The sequence below is a fragment of the Leiobunum rupestre genome, chromosome 1 (genome assembly GCF_980474605.1).
Source record: "Leiobunum rupestre chromosome 1, qqLeiRupe1.1.hap1, whole genome shotgun sequence".
Taxonomy (NCBI): domain Eukaryota; kingdom Metazoa; phylum Arthropoda; class Arachnida; order Opiliones; family Sclerosomatidae; genus Leiobunum; species Leiobunum rupestre.
Window position 1 is genome coordinate 98,160,858 of NC_143384.1, and position 17,675 is coordinate 98,178,532.

Here is a 17,675-nt window from a genome sequence, read left to right on the forward strand (position 1 = left end):
TGTGAGTATAAATAAATAAATTATTGGTGTTACCAGAAGTAAATTAACCGAGGTCATCGAAACAGCGCTCAGATTCGGAGGGCGTCTTCCTTATGAAATCGATGAGAAAATCGAGTCGAATAAAAGCTAATTTCCATCCCCGTCTTTTGACGGGATAAATTTCACTTGGAATTGTGGGTATAGCTATTTCTATGTATAACAATGGTTTCATAAAAACAAAAACATTTTTTTCGGGCTAGGTGCGCGCCAAATTATACATTTTTGGTAAAAATGTAACTTCATAAGGAAAACGCCTCCAACATGGGGAGTATAGCAGTCTGATAACTTCGGTTCATTTACTTTTGGTGTTACATGGTGGTGGAAAATTTCAAGGCTTCTTTCAATGTATATCTAGTTCTCCTAAGAACTGTTTATTTTTTTCAAATGAGACTACAAAACATTCCGACGTTTTTTTTCCGTATATACACAAGGTTAATAATAAAAAATAATAATAATAATAGTATAAAATATTTACAAAAACATATTTACATAAAAAGTAAATCGGATTTTTGATCTAATATAAATAATATTTATTCATTTTTTAATTGCAGTGAGTGCAATTAAAGGGTTTAATTAAAACTAATATATATATATATATATATATAATTAATAATAATAATATATTATAATTATATAATTATAATAATATTATTAAATTTATTATATATATATATATAGCTTCTTGGTTTCCTTAAAAATTTAATTTTAAAATAGCATTTTTTCTAAACGTAGTATTTAGATTCTTAAAAAGATTTAATTGGGCGACAAAAATATATGGTGAAATTTTTAAAAATTTGCAATGATATTATGTGGTGGTGATTTTACAAAATGCGATATTTTCGTGATGTTTTATGATTATAAATTTGAGCCGATAGCGGCTGGTGTCAACTTTCCTCTAAAAAAAGAAAATTACATTTTATTATAAAATATTTAAATTGTATAATTTAATTAATACTAATTAATTATTTCAATTTAGATATAACTTACTTAGTTTTGCTTTTTGCCCATTCTAGTTCTTGGTTTGGAAAGCATTTCTATTTTTTAAATTAATTAGAAAAATATTTTAATATTATATTTTTAATTTTTAAGTAATATGAATTAAAACTTACTGAAAAGGCGGCTGTCCAAGTGGTCAAGGGTCGATGGACACTACCCATAACGCAAGTCATACGGCCCAGAGCTTCGATTCCAATTACCTGTGTATTATTTATACAATTCATAGTTAGATATTATCAATTTTTGATTTCACATTTTGACTGGTTTTAGAAAGTATTAATGTAATATACTGACCGTTGTCAGCTGGCTGGGTGGCTTGGTATGCTTCTCTGACCATTCTTCAACCAAGGTCAATTTATCACAAAGCCTGGCAACGCCGCTGGCTGTGTTGGGGATGATGATAGTGTCGTTGCTTGGGGCGGCAGTCGTCGTGGTTTCCTCCCCTCGAATTTTGTGCTTAGCCATACATTGTTCAAGTACATCAGATACCTAAGTCGTTAAAAACACCATATTAAATATAATTAATTTTATTTAGATAATTTTAATTTTGTTTAGATAAATAGCTTTAAATTCATCAAGTTAAAAACTTTTAATTTCATAAAGTTAAGACTTTTAATTTCATCAAGTTAAAGACTTTTAATTTCATCAAGTTAAAGACTTTTAATTTCATCAAGTTAAAGACTTTTAATTTCATCAAGTTAAAGACTTTTAATTTCATCAAGTTAAAGACTTAATTTCATCAAGTTAAAGACTTAATTTCATCAAGTTAAAGACTTAATTTCATCAAGTTAAAGACTTAATTTCATCAAGTTAAAGACTTAATTTCATCAAGTTAAAGACTTAATTTCATCAAGTTAAAGACTTAATTTCATCAAGTTAAAGACTTAATTTCATTAAGTAAAAGACTTAATTTCATTAAGTAAAAGACTTAATTTCATTAAGTAAAAGACTTAATTTCATTAAGTTAAAGACTTTTAATTTCATTAAGTTACTTAGTTAAATACTTAATTCAATTTAGTTAAAATCTTAATTCAAATTAGTTAAAGACCTAATTCAATTTAGTTAAATATTTTATATTTATTTTAATTAAATAGACTTAATTTAATTTAGTACGGTAATTTTAATTTAATCTAGCTCGGTAACTCTAATTTAAACTCACTCACTAACTTTGTTTAAATTTGACTCGGTAACTTTAATATCATTTAGTTCGGTAACTTTAATTTAAATTAGCTCGGTAACTTTAATTTAATTTAACTCGGTAACTTTAATTTAATTTAGCTCGGTATTTTTGATATCATTTAGTTCGGTAACTTTGATATCATTTAGTTCGGTAACTTTTATTTCGTTTAGTTCGGTAACTTTAATTTGGTTAAATAATTGTAATTTAGTTAAATACTTTTATATTACTTTAGATCAATTATTTTAATATAATTAAGTATAATTAAAAAACATCTCAATTTAAACCGACTGTGAATTTCTTTTACACTGAAGTGACTGAAGTAAGAAAAAGACATAGGCCTACATCAATTTAAATCATTTTCGCGTTTAAAAATTTCAGATAATATAAATTTCTTATCTTAAAATATTTCATAACAAATATCGTATTTCATCGGAAATACGTGCAGTTCTACTACCTTATATTTTTTTAAATATCCTATTAGCGTAATAGAATAATCTATAAAATGTTTTTAGTGTTGGGATGTTAAATGACATGAGGAATATGAGGAAAACCTTGGAATAGATCTGAAATTGCTTCGAGTAATATTCTTCTTCGGGGAAGGAAAAGGAACTCACCTCGGCCGCCATGTGATAATCCACGCACTGTAACCCGGTCGATCGCTGTTCGCCCTCGGCCACTGAAAACAAAATTAACGTCAGGAAAATCATAAGTAATGTAACAATCCTAAGTATATAAAACGTTCAACGCCTCTTACACATAAAAATTTCCAAACCAAAAAAAAATAGATCAAAATTGACAAATTAAATTAATTTTATGATATTTTGAGGAATTTTGGTCAATTTGATTAAAACATGTAAAAATTGATCAGAATCGGTAAAAATGGAGAAAAGCGAAATATGAAGATAAAAAAGTTGTATTTGCCAACTAATCGCTGAATCGACAATAATAAATGAATTTTATCGAAATTAATAAAATTCAATTACGTTGTTTGAATTTGATCAAAATTAACAATTTTAATTATAATTATTTTTTACAGGGGGACCCTTAGAAGTGCTCAGATTCCCAAGTTATTTTCAATGGGAAAATATACATACTGTGTTGTCAAAAACATTTTCGGTTGCCATGGCAAAAATAATGCAAATTGCAACTTTTCCCTTCGTATAATTTCATGTTACCTAGTTTCAACAAAATCGGTGATTATCACCTAGGGTAGTCTCCTCGTAAGTATAACCACTAGCATTTTTTGCTAATAAAACATATTCTTAACACCGAGAAATAGGTATTAGCAGGAAACTATAGAGGTATACACTTGGAATGTCTAAGGTTCCATTGGGACGGTGATACGAAAGCGCGTCGAGAAAAAGGCGGGGCTTAACTACGTCAAGTGTAAGACGTAACGCGACATTTCAAATTCATTGGCTCGAGAATGCGTCGTCATGGTAACAAATAGGCGAGTTTCCCGCGCAAAAAAGGCTTATGAAACAATGGATTTAAAAACCTCAATTTGTTATCGTACTTGATATTTTGAAGTAATTATAATTTTCTTCGCGAAAGAAGCGTAGTGATACCTAATTTCAGGTATTTGTATGGTTATAAAAGAGATAATCGGGTAAGCTAATAATATCATAACCATGACTAGGCTTAATGACGAGTTTTCGTCGAATGAGGGTAGCGAGGCGCGAAAGTTTTTATCGTGAGTTTTCCCGCTTTCAGACACGCCCGTTTCTGCGAGCTTCATCACGGCCGTAAAAATCTTCCGCAGACATTCCAAGTGTATACCTAAAAGCCTTGAAAATGGTGGTTCGATTTTTTTTATTAAAAAAAACGTTTTATTTAAAAAAAATCAGTTTATTTGAATTTAAAAGAAAAATAGAATTATTTGAAGTTTTTAATTTCAAAAATCGATCTATTTGATTTAAATATAATTTTTATGGGTTTTAATTGAATTTTTTTATTATTTGATTTTTTAAGGGTTTTATAACTGTTTGTTAATTTGAGCGCAGCGGTAATGTAAACAATTTTAAATTATTAATTAAAAATTAAATTTAATTGAGTTTTCTCCGAATTGACATTTTCATAAATACATTGAAGTGTAATCACTGATTGAAATCAATATTTTTTAAATTACTAGTTTTAATCAAATTGATTTAATAAAGACCTCGAAATTCAATAGTATTCGATAGTGATAAACTGTCTATAACTATTATGAAACACGTTTTGGATCTATGTTACTTATGGTACAATTAACATTTTCCTAGTTAGACAAGGTATAAAGACAACGATGTTTAAAAGTGCGCAAGAAATGGCATCATTGCTCCGTCATTTATACTTCAATTTTTAAATAAAACCATTTGTTGCGCACTTTTAAACATTTTCCATGTATGGAAATTTTTAATCATTAAATATAAAATTATTTCCTTTAATTACTATTGTGCCAAAAAATTAAAAAATTCTAATTTGGAATCATTAAAAATTGGAAAGTCAGTTAAACTTAAATGGTTTTATATCGTAAATAATTTTAATATATTATTCCGAGGAGTTGGTCACTCCGCGAACTCGGTGTACATTGCCGTACCTCTGACGGTGCTAATAAAAGTTCGTGAACTCTTTAAAATCCGTACCTTTAACAGTACTAAGTACGCGTACTCGGTGTACAGGTCATCCGAGAGTGACTTACCCCTCGTATTATTCGTGAATAATATTTGGCAAGTTTCCGGCTTTAGATACGTTAAATTATTAACTATTGACTTAAAATTATTTTAAAATCATTAATATAATTTTCACTTTCTTTAAAAACTCCACTCCTTTTAAAATTTAAAAAATAATAATTTTAAAACTTTTGTAAGCTTAATAATAATCAGCTTATAAATTCCCCTTAAATTTAGTGATTTAGTATTTAAAATAAACCGAATATAAATTCAACTATAGATTGGCTGAATGTTTGAAATACCAGAAAACAATTGGAGTTTTGCAAGGTTCCCAGATATCCACCTGGTATCTGATCGGTTCTCTAACACTGATCTAACTAATATAAATCAATGCTACCAGAGTCCCAAAAACTACACTAGCCGTTCTATGATGAATAAATTCGCTTACGCTATACCATTTATAAAAATTGCAATAGATGTAGAGCTCGCGTGGTTACATTGCACCTGGCTTCGAAATGGTTCATTTCGGACACAAGACAGTCATAATTAAGTTTGATGTTTTAAAAACGTGTTTGAATGTTTGACCCGAAAAACATTAAGCTGTCGGTTTTATATTGTATAATATGCTATTTAATATTTAATATTTTATATGCTATAGACGCATTCACATATTGCCTACAGGGAAATATGCAAAAAGGGGCGAAATCCACCCGAGGTGCCTTCCTATTTAATAATGTTTGAGGTAGATGGCGACAGTATAAAGTTTATGAAAAATAACTTGTTTTAAAAAGTTATTAATTAATTACTAAATTATAGTACTTTAAATTCTTATTAAAAATATATAATTTTTGTAATTTAAATTAACAATTAATTTTAACAGTAGTTAACACTCTCCGCCATAGATGGCGATATAATACAATTTTAAACTATCCAATCAGGGAAGATAATTTTGTATTTTAAATCTCGACAAAACTTTCTCCACTAAAAACTGAAAACTTTCAACCAATCGTTGAAAATCAAAATTATGACGTCATGTTGCTATAAGAGCGCCATCTACTAACAAATAACGCCATCAGCACGTTACCTCGGATTAATTTTACCCCTTTAAAGTCGTCTTTGCCGGTTAAAAATTGAAAATCGATCTATCCTATACATTGTATATTACAATATATTAAATCCTTTTTGGAAAATTTCAAAAGATTTCAACATACAGTAATTGTCAAAACTTTTCCAAAAGTGTCGAGGCTATAAAACTGAAACAAGTACCTTCGCAGGCTCAAATCGACGTTATTTTAGCGCATCACAGTTCAAAATATACCGATTCTCAGATAAAAGCAACGTTATTATTTTGACCCTCTAATAAAACTAATTTTAATGCTTAATTTCTTCACGTACTTCAAGGAAGTCGATTTCAAAAATTGGGGATTTTTTTGTATAAATCTAAAGCCTATAATTTTAAGTCCCTGACCTATTATTTCACAAAAAGTTATCCTGCAAATTATACAATTACCCAAAAAGGGGAATTTTTCGGTAAATAAATATTTAGTGAAATCGCTATTTTTACAAACTTAAATTCTGATTTTCTTCATTGAAAATTATAATTTTACAAAATTCACCTTGTCTAGTCTATAGCGAATGAGTTCAGATCGGTTTTTTAGGGTTTATGACTTATGTATCGGATTCAGTTTGAGAATCAGATTGTTGGGTGAAAGAAATATAAAAGATTAATCTTATCTATCTAATTGTCTTTAGATATCTGAAAATGCCGTCGGAATAACCTGATTAGTTGGCATTTGGAAGGGCGTGGGGAAGGCAGAGAGGGTGTGGTCTTCTTCCAGGGAATCATGAGGCCAACAAGCAGGGGCGGACCGTTAACTTTGGGGGCCCTGGACTAACACTGTTTGGGGCCTACCCAACTTTGGGCAAGTTGTGGCGATTCATTCAACACGGTAAAAATTATTTTTATACCCCTTTTTAATTTTTAATTTAAAAGGTTTTTATTTAATATCTGATCACGAAGGGGGCCCTTTGATTGAACGGGGCCCTGGGCTGCAGCCCTTAAAGACCATGCCTAAGTCCGCCCCAGCCAACAAGGCGCCGGATGCAAATTCCCTTTTAGTAACCGCGCATTAAATTACAAGACGTGAATTCGACCCAACGCGCCCAAAAGAACCGCTAAACTCGGAATTCCAATGAAATTCCTCTTACGCAATATATGTTATATTAACATAAGTAAATTAACAAATCATTGGAGAGGAAATTGTAAATCTCACGCGACGGGGGGTTCGGTTCAAATTTAACCCAGTAGTGTATAGAAATTTTCGCGCCCCCTAGTAACGAGATCCGGCGAATTTTGACAGGGTGTACTTCCTTTTCGAATGATTATACTGTTCACGCTTTCGTTATTTAAATATTTGTCGTCGGTTATTTGTCCCATATTTTGCTAGACGCTTGCGCAAGTTTGTCTTTTGGTTCTACTTCACTTTCATTTTCTCTGTTAAATGTTTTAAATTTTTTTGGGGGTGTAGAAACGGATGAGATGGAAGAGAAAAATACTTTAAAGGTTTTACCGAATTTGTTTTTTAGATTGGTGGTTATATTATAAGAACTGCGTTTCGCCCTTTCTTATACACAATTCAATTCCTCTTAGGTTGTTATTTTGCGCTTATCAAGAACAGGGTTATTAAAATATTGTTCCTTATTAACAGGGTGATTGAAAAATTGCTCCTTATTAACAGGATGATTGGAATATTGTTCCTTATTAACAGGGTGATTGAAAAATTGTTCCTTATTAACAGGGTGATTGTAATATTGTTCCTTATTAACAGGGTGATTGAAAAATTGTTCCTTATTAACAGGGTGATTGGAATATTGTTCCTTATTAACAAGGTGATTGAAAAATTGCTCCTTATTAACAGGGTGATTGAAAAATTGTTTCTTATTAACAAGGTGATTAAAATATTGTTCTTAACCGAGTGGTTGAAAAAACGCTCATTTTCGACCAAATTCTTCTTAGATTATTAAAATAATGTACAAGGAGATTGAAAATTTATTCCAATTTATAATTAATACGCAAGATATACTTAAAACATACGTGAAATCTTGTTCTCGTTTTTGAAAGATTACACATGTAAGTAACATAATAACCTATAAGTATGACACTGGACGAAACTGGGTAACAATAGTCTGTCGCAAAGTCATTGCGTACTCAGAACAGTAAATTTGTCGCTAGTATTAAGGGTCATTTGTAGTTAAGCAGAGTCGATCGAAAAAACCCTATTTCGACCCCCAATTAAAATTAATTTTAATGATTAATTTCTTCGCGTAATTCAAGGAAGCTGATTCCAAAAATTATGGAATTTTTTGTATAAATCTAAAGCCTATCCCTAGCCGATTATTTAACAAAATACGAAATCATCCTTCAAATTACCCAAAGCGGGGAATTTATGGCTTTAAAAGTCGCTTGATGACTTGCATGGGCCTAAGGTGGTGCCTTGGGTATTTGCCTAGCTGATTATTATTATTATTATTATTATTATTATAAAATTGCATTATCTAAATTGGAGAAATAGTTAAGATAGTTCAGATATTATCAGATCAATTGATATTGGTCAAAATACAAATCAGATAGTTTAAACCCTAAATTAATGTGAATTCAATGTAAACTCAGATTGCGAGCAGATTTCCGAGTTACCGATTTTACTTGTAAAATAAAAGATTATAAATATACTAAACGTAGAAGTCAGATAACTGTTCAGCTAACGGAATCTGGTCAGATTAATTATAACAGACCAGTTCGTATCGGTTACTTGGGATAATGGATCAGATACAGTTTGAAATAAGATTGCTGTATGAGGTGGATACCAAAGATTAACTTGAACTGATTATCCTCAGGTATCTGAGAATTCCGAGCCGAAATAAATAATAATTAAAAAATAAAATTAATAATAAACTCTAATAACTATTTCTTAATAAACTTGATTTGATTGTGATTTGATAACATAATCAGTTTCCCGTGGGTAACACCATAAATCTATAATATTGTTTCATAAGTTTGTCACTTTGGGGAATATTTTACTGAGAGCTAGTAACGAAGTGACGTCATCACCATTAGAAAGTCTGCTCCTAGCGAGGCGCTGTCAAAGGCTACGTGTGACGCGTTAGCAAGCGGACGCAAAACGGTGACGAAGCCCGTAATGCAGTCTGTCTTGTGAATACTTAATAGCTCTCAGTAAAACTATTACACGCGAAGAATAGGAAGTGTCACAATTATGTAACGATATTATCCACTTATGGTAACACCAGGGTCCAACAAGTGTTAAGCCATCGAAGGCATTATTGCGAACTGCGACCTTGTGCTCGGAGCAAAATCCTTTCCAAGTAAACGTGACCAGCATCTTCGTGTAAGGATATTCTAATCATCTTTAAATTGTTCCCGGTGAAAACTACCAAGTTTGATAACACTTACTCATATATATAAATATATAGGTAACCATTATCCGACGCTATCACTTGGGTTTCGTAACATTTCGTCCACGATATTGGGGACATCCTTATTATGTCTTTTAATATAAGTCACGAGAGCGAGTAGACAGATGTCAAAAAGCCATTTTATTCCACGTCGGGCGAAGTCGTCTGAAAGCAAAATCTATTTAACTGTTATGGTGAGCTTTTTTTCTTCTTCAAATATTCATTTAAATATTTAAAAGATAAGGACATATAGTAGAACTTGTTATGACGAATATTTGTGATAAATGAACTGCGGGTTAGATAATCGGTATCAGAATTCAAGGTAAAATGTAAAAGAACTCGTAATTTTAGTTATACGTGGTTTTTGCCGTAATTATACTAAAAAAACCCAATGAAACTGGAGAAGATCACACGGTATAAATTTATTATTATTTAAATTATAGTTATACGTGGTTTTTGCATTATTGTCTTATACAGAGTACGTTGATTAACGGCATAAATAATTATAAAAAAATTCCAAGTTCGAGGTAATAGATAGATTTTATCTCAAGGTTGAAAATGGTATATACGATTATTCTAACGACTTTCAAATGAGGGAGTTGATACTTTTAAACTAATGATTTAACTAAATGTTTCAAAAAAAATGTTGAAAAATTTCCACTAATGGTTCGTATTTTAACTTAATTCTAAACAGCTAGGAGAGTTGGCAAAAGTCTGAGTGAAAGCCCCAAAACGTCGAAAATTGTTATTATTATTATTATTATTATTAATTTTAAGTGAATAGTTAATGATTTAACGTATCTAAAGCCGGAAACTTGACAAACGTTATTCTCGAATAATATATTAAAATTATTTACGATATAAAACCATTTAAGTTTAACTGACTTTCCAAGTTTTAATGATTGCAAATTAGAATTTTTTTTAATTTTTTAGCACAAAAGTGATTAATGAAAATTATTTTATATCTAATGATTAAAAATTTCAATATATGTAAAATAGCTATTTAGTGTTGTTTGGTTAACGACTAGCGCAAAATTAGTAGTTAGACGAATGGTGTTATTTAAAAATTAAAATATTATATTCTGATGACGAAGCGATAATGCGATAATTTCTGTAAAAATAAAACCTTGAAATTGGACATAGAATTGAAGACCTTTAACCCTTTAAATTTGAACTACAAGCGAGTAAATATCGGGATTAAAACATGACGTAACGACAATATAAAGGTAGAAAGTAAACTGAAAAATATTCTGACAGAATGGCGACGCCCTGTGCTTTTACAAACTAGGCAAACATTTGGAAATTACCTTCATTTACGAAAAAGGAATGTACTAAACCTTAGCATAAGTAATGTAATAGTTATAAGTTTGACACTGAACAATAATAGTAAATTTTACGTTCCAATTCAACAATTAATTATTATATTTTTAAAGTCCGTTTGATTTCTACTTCGTCAAAAAAGTGGCTTGTACCATTTTTTGGGGCACTTCCAAAGACTATAGTATAGCCCTCTCCTCCTGAATTTTTACGAGCTTAAGAAGTTCACGAATAAATTTGCATTTAACTACATTAGAAACGTCGAGGGGTCGGACATTTACCAAAATCCCGTACACTTTGTCTAAAATCGCAAAATCTTTTAACTCTCTCTATGGTAAATTAACATTGAAATCCCAAAATCACTTCAAAAATAATGATAAAATCGCCAAAATCTCTACGAAATCCTGTACAAAATAATGGCAAGTGTCCGACCCCTTGAGAAACGTTTTGTTTTGTTCTGTCTATTGTCCTGAAAATAACTAGCAATTATGCCTTAACTATTTCGATTAAAAATCCAATATATATTAAATTTGACTCGTTTTTTTTTGGCCTATAAAAAAATGTGTTTTCCCACACCCGCGGACACTCAAAATCTGCCCAATCCCGAAAAATCCTAAAATGACGTACCTTGGCGAAACAGCGATTACCATTAAATAATTAATTGAAATAATAAGAAGTGTCATACTTATGGGTATTATGTTACTTACGCTGTTGAAAAAGAAGGTGAGCTTGAAACTAGGCCCGCCTAATATCCCCGATGTATTCGATCTATCCGGTCAGAAGTTCAAACGAAAACTAAACCCAAACTAAAGGAAAAGTTTGTCATAGATAAAGAGATTAGAAAAAAAATTCCCCGAGAAAGTTTTCTGAAACGTTGAATACCGGTAATTAAAATTAACCGGGTTTTCCTTCGAAACCACTTGGATATGGTTCGATGACCAGTAACGCGTGACGTAGGACTAGTACGTGAATGGTCAATGGGTCAGTGAAATTGGCGTTCATTTTGCGGGTCAATGAGATCAATCGAACGAAGATGGTCATCGGCCTTTTACAAACCGGGTCCCCTTCCATTTGACCTATTAGAATTGACCTTAATTTGGCAACGCCGATGTAATTAAATTTAATTGTAACCCTAGAATACGTTAATTGAATTTAATAAGCGAGTGGGTGTCAGATTTAATACGAAGTAATGTCCCCAAAAAGGATTGTTGGAAATATTTTCAGCATCACTTCCTTATTTCAAAAAAGGGAGTATAACGTCACAGTTATTATTTTAATAATTAAATTAATTAATGTATAGGAATGACTAAAATTTAAATTACGGTCTTAGATAATTTAGATTGATAAATGAGAAAAGACCAATTTTTTAATTGGTTCTTATTAGCATTAAAAAGGACGTATCAAGAATTAATTTTTATTTCGAGAGAATTATTATGTTGAGTAAGGGAGAAGACTACAGTGGCCATTGTCTACTTTCGCGCTATTTCAAGCTGAACTCTTTTAATTTTGTATTTTAACTTATAAAATTAATATTTCAGTGTAGAACAACCTCTTGTTTAGTGACTAAAATAATTTTCACAATTTTTTATTTAAAAGTAATTAAGTTATTACGTTTTAATTCGGACCCCCGGAGCTAAACAAGTTGGGCAAGCGCCCAAACTACCCTTTAGTTAGGACCTTATGTCTCGTTAACTATTAATATTTGAATTATCAAAATTATTTTAAGCACTAGAGGAAGGTTCAGCCTAATAAGAAAAATATAATTAAATTATGTAATTGTTAAAACAGAAACGTTCAGCTTGAACAAAAAAGAGGCTTTTACTGTATTCTTCCCCCTTAAGCATCAATCAAACGAACCTGGTATCTCATTGGTTCTCTGAAACTGGCGTAAGCTGGTGAGATATTTCCTCCCCCTCCTCTGTAGCCGGGAGAAAATTCGACCATGATGTAATAATTTAAAATTTTAACTATATTTTTAACTCTTAGGCATTTAGAGCCTGTAGCCAACTATCGGTCCCAATTTCTTATTTTCATTTTGAATTTCCGAATGTAAATGTGTTCAAAGTAACGGTAACGTGATGTTATTTATTGTGTATCTATTTTAGGAATGACCAAGAAATGACAGCGGAATTCCCAATCACTTTCCTCAAGCTCCGGCCGCCTCCGGCATTAGCTTCGCGAAATATCTCCAAAACATTGACCCTTAAAAAACTTCGCTATTATTTTTTCAAAACAGACCTCTTATTTCAAACAAATCGGTTAGGGTTTGTGAGTATTAGTTTCACGTACTTTCGATTGATTTTGTTTGAGTAATAAAATTAGGTTCTTAATGCTGAGTACGCTAAACTGATTGAAAATTTAGAAAAAATTTAAACTATCAGAAGCGATTGGGTTTACTCAAATGTTTGTAATATCTTGTTTAAAATGGCTCCATATTTAAATATCCCCTTATTTTGCATATAAAAAGCAATTATTTAACCGTTTTTCAAATAGCCCCTTTAAGCAATTTCTTAATAAGCACATTTAAACGCATTTCTTAAATAGCCCCTTTTAACCGATTTCTTAAATAGCCCCTTTTAACCAATTTCTTAAATAGTTTTTTAACCGATTTCTTAAATGGTTTTTTACTTTTCCAATTTATCAAATAGCCCTATTTCATAGCTTTTACCATTTTTGAAATAATCTGTATTTCAATGATATTTTAAATATCCCATATTTCAACGATGTTTTAAATATCCCATATTTCAACGATGTTTTAAATATCCCATATTTCAACGATGTTTTAAATATCCCATATTTCAACGATGTTTTAAATATCCCACATTTCAACGATGTTTTAAATATCCCATATTTCAACGATGTTTTAAATATCCCATATTTCAACGTTGTTTTAAATATCCCATATTTCAACGATGTTTTAAATATCCCATATTTCAACGATGTTTTAAATATCCCATATTTCAACGTTGTTTTAAATATCCCATATTTCAACGATGTTTTAAATATTCCATATTTCAACGATGTTTTAAATATCCCACATTTCAACGATGTTTTAAATATCCCACATTTCAACGATGTTTTAAATATCCCACATTTCAACGATGTTTTAAATATCCCACATTTCAACGATGTTTTAAATATCCCACATTTCAACGATGTTTTAAATATCCCATATTTCAACGATGTTTTAAATACCTCTAGAATATCATTTTTGCTTTCACGGTCAAATATTTAACGATGGAAATCGAGAGAAAGGATTTTGTACAAATCTTTCCAACATTCCATAAATTCTTTTTACATTACTTTCTTTGGACACGTTCAATTAATTTTAAAAGGTTAAATATTTTTTATAATTATTTTAATTAATTTAAAAACCTTTCGGTAAGAATTTCATTTTTAAATTTCAAATTCAAAAGAACGGTCTACAAATTTGAATTAATTATCATTGTTTTAGTTTTTGTGTTGGATTTTTACACGAGATTGATTTGAAAACTTACGAACATGTTTTCAAACTAAGATTTGAATGTTAGATTTAAGATAAAGTAATGTTTTTTTGACCGAAAAGACAAATTAAAATTAATTTCTTGCATCTGATTTTTTGACGTTTGTGGATTTTTCAAAAACTTTAGAGGTGGTAACTAAAAGTAATTACGACAGGGCCTCTTTCGGTGAGTTTTGGATGTCAACGGCTTTATTTTGTCCGGTACAGGTGCCCTTGCAACAAGTTCGTATTTTCAGAAGTACATAATTAATATATCTCTTAAAAGAGAAGTAAATGGATACTTCTCTCGTAAGAAGCTTCTTATATACTTCTGATATTACTTAAGTCTTATAGGAAATTATTTTACTGTCCAACGAAATTTAAATTTAAAAATAATATTTTATTTTAAATTTATTAAATGGATAACAATTATTTTTTTATTAAAAATACCTTCTTAGGAATTAGATTTTAAAATTAAGTTATTATTTATTTAGTTTATATATTTAAAATTAGTAAGTTACGCGAAAAGCAGGATAAAAATATGTTGTTTGATTTAAAATTAATTTTGGATATTTTAAAGGATATATTTTATTTATTTAATAAGCAAAATAAATATTATATTTAAAAAAAATCCGAGGAATATTTGTTACTAGCGTATTCAATTACCGGATTTCCACGGTGTATTTCATTTCATTTCTTTCTTCCGAAAATATTTTTACTGCACCGTTCAAGTTGTTATGGGCAGAAGCAAGTTATTGGAAATGCGCGTCCGGTGTTTTTTCTATCTTTAAAAATAATCATTCGACCATAAAGTTCTTTACAAAATTAACAGGATCATTTTTTGAATTGAAGAAATCTGGTTTTATCGGCGGCGAATTAAATAACTGCTTCTCTAATAATCCTTAAAAAGCGTGAAAAATCACTCTAAAAATAAAATATTTACCGATATAACTGGTTCTTCGCGAGGGCCATTGTTTAAAGTTCCTGATTTTTAAGTTTGTTTAAAACATGCAAATTTTCAAATATATTCTTAATTTTATTAACTTTTGGAATTCGGGATTTTTACAAACTATAAATAGAAAAATTCGTTCATGGAGGATACTTCTAGTAATATTCCTAATTTTAATTGGTATTTATTTAATTATTTAATTTTAAAGTATAAGTTATAATATTAGCTAAAATTACGTCTTACTTATTTTAATGTTAAAATTCTACCTAAATTACGTTTTATTTTAATGTTAAAATTCTACCAAAATTACGTCTTATTTTAATGTTAAAATATTACCCAAATTACGTTTCATTTTAATGTTAAAATATTACCCAAATTTCGTCTTATTTTAATGTCAAAATCTTACCTAAATTATGTCTTATTTTAATGTTAAAATATTACCCAAATTACGTCTTATTTTAATGTTAAAATATTACCCAAATTAGGTCTTATTTTAATGTCAAAATCTTACCTAAATTATGTCTTATTTTAATGTTAAAATAATACCTAAATTAAAATATGAAAATAACACTTACCGCATAGTCTATAAATTAACTGCAAAATATCGTAAACCGTGGCTACTCGACGTCCAGTGGCTATCGTGTGGCCCCCTATTAGCACCAAGAAAATGACCACTAACGGTCGATATCCAAAATTTATTTTCATTTTATTTTAACTTTATAGTTTCAAATTTTCGAAAACAAATTATTTAATTTTATAAATAACTGTTGAAGAATATAAATAATTTCGAATAACTTAAGAAGAGGTACGAACTGTATCCTATCTCAACCGAAATATCTCCGGCAATGTTAAATTTTTCCTCCGGTGCCGAAGTTATATATATTGTTCCCATTCAGCGCTAACCCCCCCCCCCCCCAGCCCCCGCTGCCTGTAAGCGGCACAGTATTTGCCTCCCGCCAACACGTCACGGCGTTACGTCACCTAATTTCGATGACGTCATTTTTACTATTTCTTTGATTGGAGTCGTATATTAGCTCCCGATATTTTTAAAATGTACGATTCGTTTGAAATACTGATTGTAGTTTTAATCAAATAATTGGGTTATTTAAATATCTGAACGACCTTGTCTTATTAATATTATTCTTGTAATATAATTAAATTGTTGACCTCGTTTTACGAGGAAATATTTCGGTGTTAAATTAGTATTATTTCGAGATTTTTTTCGACCTTTGACCCCGAATGGTAGTGACCCTTATGGGTACTCGGCCGTGAAAGTTCTTCGTATTTATCCTCCTTCTAAATTCATATTTATTTTATTTTTTTACGTAACTTGACCCCTATAAACTAAGGTCGTTTTGTTTCTAATTTTTTTCTTTCAATTAACAGCGATACATATTCAACGTTTGGAAAAATTACCGAACTTTAATTATTTTTTTTATTTCATTTTTTATTTATTACGATGAACTAAATACAAATCTTAAATATTTGTTTTGAAGCTCTTCAAGGGTATGCTGTGTTAGTTTTTAATTAGCTACTTTAAAGAGTGAATCAACAAGTTTCGGGTATTTGCCACCAGGTTTAACATAAGCTAGTGATGATTGGCGCTAGCTACGTTACGATTTTTCGATTTCGTTCATTCTCCCTTTAAAGGTTAACGGTATCGTTTGAATTTTTACCATAAACCTAAAATTTGCGTTAGTTTTTCTTTTCAAAATATTTATTTGATACTATTAATCAAATTCATATGGTGAACATTTGCGTATAATTTCAATTATTATTTTAATAACTTTAGTCACATAAATCGTGCGTAAATTAAATTCTGAAAGACAATAAATTGTGACATTCCTGAAGTTATTTTTCTTGGAATAATTACAATTTTTGTCGTTATTTCTAGCTTATGGCGCAATGTTTAGAGACCTTAGGTGCATTTTTATGACAACTCGCAGTAACTTGATACATGCGTCACTCGCATTCGGTTGTCAAAAATAATTTGAAATGCAAAATTAATAATTTTTACTCGAAAGCTCGTTTTAAAATCATTTTTCGAATTTTTGGAAATCGTTAATCTCAATTTAATCTATAGCTTTTGGCAATAGCAAGTTTAAATTTTTAATTATATCAAACGAGAAATAAATTTTTAATTTTATTTCGTCAATTGAAATATTTTTCTTTGTAATATATTTTTATTTTAAATTATGAAAATGAAAACCAATTATATTAAGTTTAGAAAATTAGGAGTCAATAAGAAACTTTAATTTTTATCTTGTTTTCGCCGCCAAAGCCGTGTAAATGCTAAATTATCTTTTGCATATTTTTCATAATTTCATAAATTTAGATTAAAAATAAAAAACCAACCGATATTGGTAAGTTTAGAAAAATTATAATTGCAAACGATATTTAATTTCTTAGGCAGTTAAATCATTATCCCTAATTTCATTTTAGGAGTATATTTATTTGAATTATGGATTATTGAATTATTCAAATAAAAATAAATAGTATATATTACTTCGGGGAATTTTTCAAGACATTAAGAAATACGAAACGTTCATATTTGTATTCGGGTTTAGTTTTATTTTGCATATTTTTCAATAAATT

The 17,675-nt window shown here is 29.8% G+C and overlaps 1 protein-coding gene across 2 annotated transcripts; it reads right to left on the reverse strand.

Annotated features, from left to right (window-relative positions):
* Window positions 1-374: 374 nt before the first annotated feature.
* Window positions 375-15,915, reverse strand: LOC149969096 (uncharacterized). Of its 2 annotated transcripts, none has more exons than XM_090174282.1 (6): window positions 15,656-15,915; window positions 2,830-2,891; window positions 1,330-1,524; window positions 1,149-1,235; window positions 1,027-1,073; window positions 375-934 (listed from the first exon to the last, which is right to left on the reverse strand). In XM_090174282.1, the coding sequence occupies exons 1-6, from the start codon at window positions 15,783-15,785 to the stop codon at window positions 895-897; spliced, it is 561 nt and encodes a 186-aa protein (XP_090030408.1). In that variant the 5' UTR covers window positions 15,786-15,915; the 3' UTR covers window positions 375-894. The 2 variants fall into 2 exon arrangements, with proteins under 2 accessions (XP_090030408.1, XP_090030410.1); XM_090174284.1 differs by lacking the exon at window positions 15,656-15,915 and adding an exon at window positions 3,310-3,332.
* Between the last annotated feature and the right edge of the window lie 1,760 nt (window positions 15,916-17,675).